The sequence below is a fragment of the Halyomorpha halys genome, unplaced genomic scaffold, assembly GCF_000696795.3.
Source record: "Halyomorpha halys isolate HHAL.00 unplaced genomic scaffold, Hhal_1.1 Scaffold2.1, whole genome shotgun sequence".
Lineage (NCBI taxonomy): Eukaryota > Metazoa > Arthropoda > Insecta > Hemiptera > Pentatomidae > Halyomorpha > Halyomorpha halys.
In genome coordinates this window covers 532960-542956 of record NW_027111560.1, presented here as the reverse complement: position 1 = coordinate 542956, position 9997 = coordinate 532960, and the positions used below count along the sequence as shown (strand labels likewise).

Here is a 9997-nt window from a genome sequence, read left to right as displayed (position 1 = left end):
ACTATAAAAACCTATTTTATTGAAATTAGAGGTTTTTAATATTTACTATAAAATTTTAGAGTATCGAATCTTTATACCTTCTAAAATTATATATGTCTTATTTATCTCAGTAATTAAACTACTGATTACAAGATATAGACTGCTGGTCAAAAGTTTAGGATAACTAGATCTGTTCTGGTGCGTAAAAACTGAACAGCGTAAGTGCTTGAACATTTCAATTAAGATCTATATTTTTTATTTTATTTTATTAGTAATCCCTGTTTATACATATTAAGTACCAAGGTATTAGGTTTTTTTCTCGATCCTGTACAGTATCGTCAATTATCTAGGTCAAACTATGAAAATATTAAATAAAATTTGTTTGTTGATTTCAGTACTGAACTATTATTTTATAAAAAAAAACTTTTGGTATATAAACTATTTAAAGTGAGTTCAAATAAGGCATATAACAAAGTAATAGATTTGGGTTAATTTTTAATTGAATACATAAAAAATAAAAATTTCTATCACTTTACCACTTAAAAAATGATAATGAATAAAATTTGTTTATTGATTTCTGTGCTCAATAATTATTTTATAAAAAAACCTTTACTTTTATTAACATAAACTAAACTGAGTTAAAATATGGCATATTACAAAATAAAGGACTTATGTTAATTTTTAGTAGAATGAATAAAGAAAAGTTTTGAAACCATTAGAATCCACCTGATCATTAAAATGAATTGTTTATTGAATAAATTTCTTCAGTCCTAGATTATTAATTTACAAAAGCCTTTAGATATATAAACTATTAAAAGTGAGTTAGAATATAGCACATTATAAAGTAAATGGATTATTTTGTAAAAATAAAATATGGAATCTTTTAGAATTCACCGCACTAGTTAAAATTTATTTTATTTTTTTACTAAGTTTCTTTATAATTGCATTATTTTATGGTCAATCGTTGAATAAAAGTTTCATTTGCAAAGCTATTTTAGTTTTGTTTTATTTCTTCCAAAATGTATCCAATTTTCTTGAAAAATTGAGGTGACCTTTAACTATTAAATGGTAGTGTACATAAAAAAAATGATGTAACATTATGAATCAGTAGGAAATTTAAAAAATAATAAGAAATTCAAAATGTTTCATATTCACTTTTTTTTTTTTTTTTTTTTAATTTTAAAGATGTGTTAATTTTAGTAACACATTTGTTTATAGTTTATTTTAAAAATATTTGTTCTTGTAGAATTTTCTATCTATTAATTTTTTTTTTAAATAATGATATATGACATGAATTTTACAAATTACTATTACTAAAAAAAATAATTATTTTGTAACATTTAAAACCTCATGGATTTATTCATAAATTGTCCATAAAATTTAATATAACTACACTTTTAATTTACCATAAATGAAGATGTTTCATATCAAAAAAATACCTACCAGATAAAATGGACTTCCAGTATAAGCTGATACAACACCAGTTACAGCTCCGATTGCAGCCGTGCGCAGAAATGATATTTCACCATTACTTCTCAAGTTAAGTTTTTTCTCTTCGGCTAAATAATTGAATCCACCAAGTCTTACTCCGTTCATTAATATCTGATGACCGAGTGAAGGTACTAGGCCCTTTTGCAGGCCGTGGAGGCCTTCTGTCTTTACGATCACATAACCGGCATGCAAAATGTTTCTGTAATGAACACCATACTGACCTCTTTGCTGAAGTTCTCCTTGTAGCTGGAAACGTGTTTTTAAAACTTCAATCGGATTTGTAAAGAATGTTGCTCCGACTGCAGCAAGAGCTCCAAGTCCGAATTCCATTATTCTCTTGGACCTGACAATAACTGTGTTTGAGGTACACTATCTGAAAATCACTGCTACCAATGATTGCAAATGTTTTGAACTTTCATTGAACACAAATAAAAATACTGTCATAGCTGGTTTATATTTACCTAAAAATTACAGTATAACTATATAATTAAGTCAAACATTTATAAAATTCCATTGCATTCAGATTTTAAAAAATAATTACACTATGACAGGAAATACATTAAACCAGTAACCAGTTCTAAACTAGAGCTAACTATGAAGGTCATGGAATGGTTCTAATATTAGTGTCAATAGAGGCAGACGAGGATCTTGTTTATTTTGAGATAAAGTCCTAACTATTTCAAGGGTCAAAATCAGTAGATGCAAAAATTTATGTGAATATATAAAATTTAATTGATTAAAAATGTTATAAATGATTTATGGAATTGTATATAATATTATGTATTAATTTGGTTTGGGCATTACAATATTTATAATGATTTATAATTAAGATGTCACATTGTTTTTTAAGAGACAATTTTTCCAAATGAAAGGATATTCATTTAATGAATTATTCAAAATTCTGTAATTACTGAATATTATTAGTTAGTATCTACTCAGTTATTATAAATGCTAATTAAAAATATCTATTTAAATTAAAAATATTTTTTTTAATTTTATAAATGAGAGGATTATGTAGACCACAATACATTCTTTTTTTCAACCATGATTGCTCTAATAAGTATCAGCATCCCTAATCTTTTTTCATGTCGCAAGAATATGAAAATTATTTTTAAAAAATTAAATATATTTTAAATGTAGCAACCAATTATATAATCATGGCAAAAATTACTTAAGAACTGGGGCCAGATTTTGATCTTATTTCAAAACATGCCAAATTGGAAGATGTTTATTTTAATTTTTATAAAATCTATTTTATTTTAAAGAATAATTAAAATACTGAATCAAAATTAAGTTTGTGTTAAATTTTATTATATTATTGTATGATCCTAATGACTAAAACCATTCCAAACATAGGCATCAAAAATGTTGTCAGATCTAATTAAGTGATACTAAATATTTTCTTTTGGATGTAGAGAGAAAGTGTATTGATTTTTTTTTTGATTTTTTTATTTTATGAAATTCAATAAAAAACCTAATAATCCAATGCATGGTAATGTTAAGAGTTATATACCATATAAATATTGTTGTCAGGCTAAAGTTATAAATTAATTAAACTATTGTTCCTTAATGACAATTAGGAATTATAGGGAACAACGTTTTATCCCAGGCAACCTCCACTAATTAAAACTAGACCATCTGTCAGCTCTGAGTGTAGGATGCTGTTTATGAAATGCAGTAACAGTAATGAGATCACCTCATTGGGACCCTTTTTTGCTTCATTTTCCAGAATTAGTTGCACAATATATCACTAGGAAGTGAAGTTCGTGCTAGATCTCAGACTTATGTGATTTTTGGCCAATAGTTGTATCTGTAAAGGCTTGTACAGTACGACCCGTGGTGTTTCCGAAAGAAGCAGCTGCGTAAACATAACAATGCAGCACACTATATGATGGCAGATCTGACTCATTAATCAATTTTATTTGATAAGTGGGGTTTTTGCAAACAGTCCCACATATGTATAAATTTTTGAACGATTGTAGAATTCAATTAATAAGTTTTTTTCAACAGACTTATAGAATGATAAGGAAAGGATGAATGTGATTTATTTCCATTAATTTATTAAATATTTTATCATATTTTTTACTTTATTGATTTTCTTTTAAATTAAGAATAAAGCTCTAAATCTATATAATTCATTAATGAAATAAAAATAATGTAATTATTTTAGTAAGCTCATTATAACTGCTAGTATATATTATAAATTTGTAATACTATTCAATTCAAAATGATTTGAAATCATTATTTAGTTTTAATGATAAGCAACCTTCATGTTCACTAAGATACATGTAATGGTCCCAGGTAATAAAGTAATAAAACTAAAATTGGCTATCACTCTAGTGAGCAGGGAGACACAAATAGTTCTATAAATGGATTTTATGAATTTGTTTAATCAAATGAAAAACATGATATTCATTGAGTAGAAAGGTATAAACGTTATGGTTTGTACTTCGTAAAGAAATACTGTTACTAGACTAACGACTGTGCAAGCAGGTGATTTGGTCAGAATCATGCTCAACCGCCAGATTTTTACCCAATTAAGGGTACCCACTTAATGAGGGTGGGTGGACCCCCAGAGGGCTCCCACACCCACAGGGGTTCTATTTCTTCAGTGACTCAAACCCCAGTCCTCGGAGTTAGCAGTACAGTGCTTTACCACAGAGCTACCCACTCCCATTTGAACAAACAAACCAGAACTAAAATAAAATGATGGTATTTGAGACAACCATATGAACAAAGTAAATTAATCAATTGAGCTTAGAATATGGTTGATAGTAGGCTCTAGCGCAACAATGTACAGAAAGTTTTAGATTTAAAGAACTGTATATCTATTTGCTCACATTGACATTGCCATTGATTACACAATTGTAGGTTTTTATTTTTATAATTTTCTAGGGATAGTGTTGATACAAACTAAAGATTTACTTTATTGCTAGAATATTAGTCTAACACTCACAATTTATAATTTTATTATTTTAAATAAAGCAATATGAACCGGTAACAACACGTTTACGATAGGTTACGTTAAGGTTTCCACCAGGAATGCTAAAAAAAAACTAATACTTTTCAGTAACAGGTACAAACAAATACCTGTTACAGAACATAAAGATACTTTTTCGCAGTGTTGGGCAAAAATGAAACTAATAGTTGAAATTGTCATGGATACGATATTTATTTATCAATGGTTCATTCACAAATAAGGGCCGTATCCATGGCAACTTTATTTAGTTTCAACTATATTTTTGCCCATCTCTGCCCTCTATATCTAGATCTAGATAGAAAAATCTGGTGCGTTGAGTGCATCACACTATTTATTTATCACCCTCAAAGATAAACAAAACATTTTACTAGAAAATGGTCTGGGTCACTGTTAAAAAAAACAATTATGAAATAGTTGGAACTAGTATTTAATACCTTAACATAAATAGATCGTATTCTTTATCTATCAATATACTAGACTGCATATATCATCTAAATATATAACATGGAGCATTTTAACGGGGAAAAAACTTTTAAATTAAGACCTGTTTTAACAATTTATGAAGCTTAACCGCTTACAGAAAATAACATTTTATCCTAAATATAAGGGGTATTCATGATGTTGTGTTAAATGTTATCTGTTTTACCATGTTAAATGTTATAACTATAGGATTGTGAGCAGCCCTATTTGAAGTCATGTTAAACGTTAAATGCATAAGAGTCCCTAGCGGATTTTCTCAGCAACTTGTTGTATAAGCCTTTATGTTTATAACCTTCCTTCCAGACCCTCATGTTATTGTTTACTTCAGTTTTGATTTAAGTAATTAATTAAAACATGCCTAGAGTGAGTGAAAAGTGGAATTTGTGTGAAAGTTTAGCTTATGAGTGTCTTATTGATCTTCAAACTTGTGAAGAAGATAATGAAGATGAGCTAATTGACAACTGTATTGAAAGTCACAACAACTAATATGGCGGCGATCTCAACTGGTCTATTGTGTGACGTCATTCTCGATTTAACTGACCAAGTAACAGACTCTCAGCCATGTTAAATGTTAAATGTTATTTCGTTTTACCACGGCAAAAGAAGGCAATTTTTTTCGATTTAACACGAGTTTTTTTAACACGCTTTAACATAGATCATGAATACCCCTATAAACTCTGGAAACAAAAATTTACCACTCATCGACGATGTAACTCCAGCCTTACTGTTGCTCTTTTCCAAAATTTTGCAAGATACTAGATAGTGGTTTGGTGATGTTTTTGGTTTAACAAATGCATTTATATGGTTTGCATCCACCATAGTGTAAAAGAAACTATGGAATATCTTTGTTTTGATTAGGTCAATAGCATTTTAAAAACAAAAATAGGTAAATTTTCATTTAAAATTGGTTGCTCGAAGCGAATATAGAAAAGTATAAATCAGAAATTTTCGCTCATCTATTATTCAATGTTTAATATGTTGAAAATTACCGAGCACACGATAAAAAATTTTATTTATTGTAATTTACAACTCAACAAAAAAATACAGTGAGTAAACTAGAAGAATGTTTCTAACACTTGATAATTTTGTGAAGGAACTACCCAATGGTACTTCAAACATTAATTTAAATTGAAAGGTCCCGTGGCCATCTTATTTTCAGACACCTTCGAGGATTATCGGAGATTGTTAAGGATGAGAGATTAAGAACTAATGGATTAGGTTGGTTAAGGAGTTTGGAAAGACGCATATCTATTTCGGGCCAAATCTGCAACAAAAGGGATTTTAAGGTCTTTGTGGATGAGTTCATTTGTGACGTAATAAGGAGCATCAAGGATTTTGGATTGGGGATACGGGAGGAATTTGATGGTTTGGAAGAGCCCTAGAGCTCAATTCCTGAAGTCCAAATTGATCTGATTCTCATAGTAGATAATACTTTTTTGTAGTGAATGGGAAGTTTAGAGAGTTTGTCAAGTAGGGCGATAAAAAGTAACATAGCATTTGTCTCTTTCCGCCAAAGAGATCATTTTTCATTGTCGGTTGTGTTTTTTTCTCCATATTTTTATTGAGTTTTCTGAAATTTTAATATGGTCTAGTCAAAATAAATTTACTAAAACATGAGCCCTAATAGAACTATTAACGTTCGAGAGTTCCCGGGATATACCTTTTTAAAAAACAATCTTTCAAAATAATGCACTGAAAAATCATTAGTTAGTGAGTTTATTTTGGCAATCTATATCTCAAAAACTATTCGACGTACAGATATTTATTAGCACTCAAATTAATTTTTTTTTTCTTACCTCCTGGAGCAAAGAAAATTCATTTTTTTTTTCTTTCTTACCTCCTGAGGCAAAGAAAAAGGCATTTACAAATATAATTAATCTTAATCTCTTAAGACGCCCGGAAGAGCGCTTTTGTTGCCTGGATCATTTTCTTCGAGAATAGCGGTTGGAGGTTCTGTAATGGGCTGGCATAAGTTCGGAAGTCCGCACAGAGATCCATATAGGAAGCGGGGGGGGGGGGAGGGGAGGTTAACTTTTTAACTGTTTACGTTCAATATTTTGTGAGATATAGTTTTTCTAAAACCAATATTTCTTTTTTTTCAAAACAAGTTGATTATTAATGAACTATAAAATTAATTGGTAAAATATGAGTTATCTTAAGTATTTTTATTCCTCCTTTATTTATAAATATGTTTACACGATTTAGGGATTTTGCAGCATAAATTGAAAATGAGTTATATCTTAAGAAAAGTTTTATTATCAGGAACTATTGCACTTAGATGTGTCTATTAGAGCTCAATTTTAAGCTCGGTAAATATAATACAAAGCAGTTATAACGAATATCTCCATAATAAGAGTTGCATTTTTCATGATATTTGCTAAAATAAATTCACATCATGTTGATTTTTTGTTGTTTAAGAAACAATATTAGTGTAAGATAAAATGTATCTAGGAAAATATTGAAAGTAAAGAGTTTTATTAAATAAATCAAAACTTGTATCCTTTTTTTGTCTCAACACTTTTTATTTTTCACCAGTCCAACGTTTCGGCCATTTTAGCCATCCTCAAGGACACCTTCAATTATAATTTCTTCCTCACATTAAATTTTGAGTTACTTTTGCAGGCTATTCTGCCCAGGTCATTCATTAATTATAAGTTAAAAACCTATTTTTTAAAAAAATTTAAAATCATAAATATTTAATTCTTCTTACATAAGATTCTCCACACAAATTCACTACCATATACACAAACCATGAGTTTAAGTAAAGAGTTTTATTAGCGCTAGATTTGAAGCTCTGTAGCTCAGGGAGTTGAGGCGTAGGTCTTTGTAACATGGGAACTGTAGCGATGCCGGTTCGAATCCGGCCTATGGGTCGACTTTTATTTCTGTGGCCATACCACGAAATGAATACTTAATCTCCCAGCAAGGTGCTAGAATATGGTGGTATCTTGTAGATAATTCCCCCCCCCCCTCCTGGAATGAAAATACTGTTATTATCGATATTATATTATCGATTGTTTCTGTTCCTTAAATTATTTTAGACGATACGACGATTATAGCGTACCCAAAGGGGGTAGCTGCTCCTCCCCCCTCCCCTAAGAGTGAAAAAATCATTAATTGAATAAAAAATTTTTTTCAAGGAAATACTTTTTTTAAAATTTATTTAATGTGATTTACAACTGTAAAAATAATCAATACAATAAGTAAATATGTTGTATGTTTCATATACACTTGAAAATCTAGGGAAAAAACCACCCATTAGTGGTACTTCAAGCATTAATTTAAATTAGAAGGTCCCGTGGCCATCTTCTTTTCAGACGCCTCGGAGGGTTATCAGGGATTGTTAAGGATAAAAGATTAAGAATTAAGTGGTAAGAAGTTTGGAATGAAAAGACGCATATCTGTTTTGGGCCAAATCTGTAAGAATGGGATGTTAACGTCTTTGTGGATGAGTTTATTTTTAACGTAATAAAGAGCATCAAGGATTTTACGTAGGATTTTGGATTTTAAGGATTGGATGCGGGAGGAATTTGATGGCTTGGTAGAGCCCCAGAGCTCAATTCCATATAAGCAAATCCTAATTGTAATATCTAATAAAGCACTGCGGCAATTATATATAATGTTCTTAAAGTTTTGGTTCCATTCTCCTGTCCCGCGCTGAAATGTCACAACCGATTGACTATGGCTTGCTCCCGCTAGACTTGATCCTGGGTACGCCCTTGAGCTAAGAGAGTATCTCGAAAATGAAATTTTGAACGAGATGTTGATTCATTAGTTCGAGAAAATTATTTTTTTTTTTATTTGTTCATAGAACTTGTCAATCAATTAAAATTTATTATTTCCAATTTTTTTTTTCACCATAAACATACAATTTTGTGAAAAACAATAAAATTTAAATCGTTCAATATATATAAATGAATATAATTGTGTTAAAAGAACCTATTTGCTGTCGTTCTGTTTAATGACTAACTTTTATCAAATTCTTGTACAGTGATACGCGCTCTAGTAATTAAGTATGACAGCTTCCACCATACCACCATTATGTACGATTGTGAAGTTTATTGATTTACTAAAATTATAAGTTGGAGTTCATCTGTTTAATTGGCTCTTATATAGTATTTATCTTTAGCAAACACCTCAGCAACTACTTACTCGTGATTCATAATAATTGATAGTGTTTTCCTTGAAGGGAATCTCCTTGGAAGAAATGAGATCATTAAGGACTACCACAGTTGGCGCTTCGTCCTCTGGTCTAGGAGCCATTCCTTCTCGGCTACTTCTTTAGCCAGTTTCCGCTTCCTTTCGTGGCCATATCAGTTAAGCTTCTTCCTGTATTCGGTTGTTAACAATCGAAAGGGTTGATTAATTGATATCTGGAAATCCTTCAATGCACTAACAAAGATAGAAATTCTAAAAACATTCATCTCATGTTGCACTGTTATTCTTATTAACAATGTACTATTTTCGCTTATTTATATTTTAAGTATATGTGGTAGTGGGAACTATTGCGACAGCGAAAAAAAATCGAACGAATAAATGGAAGATTGGGGGCGACGGTACCAGTGTAGCTACGCACCTGTCTACCAACCCAAAGGTTGTAAGTTCCATCTCCGGCCTCACCCGGGTTTTTTTCAAGCATAAAATTATATAAAACTCACTCACAGCCTCCCCTGGGTATTTTTGAGGCCCGTTAGCCAATGGGTGGCACTCACAAAAGAGATAAAGGGAACAATCCCTACAAATGACGCAGAAGTCGGAGATGACATAGTTCTAGTCCCTTGACATCTTTTATGATGATCGGGGAAAACTGGACATCACGCATCTCTTCCCAAAATGGCTATAGTTTTTCTCGTGGATTCTCGCCGGGAAGAACGAAGAAGAAGAATGGAAGATGGGGTGCCGTAAAATACAAACTCAAGTGATAAACTATTTTAATTGAGCCAACGTTTCGTCCTACGTTGCAGTGAGTGAGTGAGAGCTGTTAGACAAAAGTCAGAGGTGTAGGTGAAACGTCGGCATAAATAAATATTTTTTTGTTTTTCATTGCTGATCATCTCCATATTTATC

General features: G+C 30.6%; 1 protein-coding gene across 4 annotated transcripts in view; it reads right to left on the bottom strand.

Moving 5' to 3' along the window:
* LOC106682152 (solute carrier family 25 member 35) overlaps positions 1 to 4538 on the bottom strand; it is a 15228-nt gene extending 10690 nt beyond the window's left edge. The window contains exons 1-2 of one of the 4 annotated variants that reach the window (XM_024360427.2): positions 4427 to 4538; positions 1423 to 1931 (exon numbers count right to left, since the gene is read on the bottom strand). In XM_024360427.2, the coding sequence (XP_024216195.1) occupies positions 1423 to 1800 (378 nt within the window). In that variant the 5' untranslated portion in view covers positions 1801 to 1931; positions 4427 to 4538. Of the gene's footprint in view, positions 1 to 1422; positions 2404 to 4426 lie in introns of those variants that run through there. The other 3 variants (XM_067049598.1, XM_014422894.3, XM_024360426.2) reach the window with 3 other exon arrangements.
* Between the last annotated feature and the right edge of the window lie 5459 nt (positions 4539 to 9997).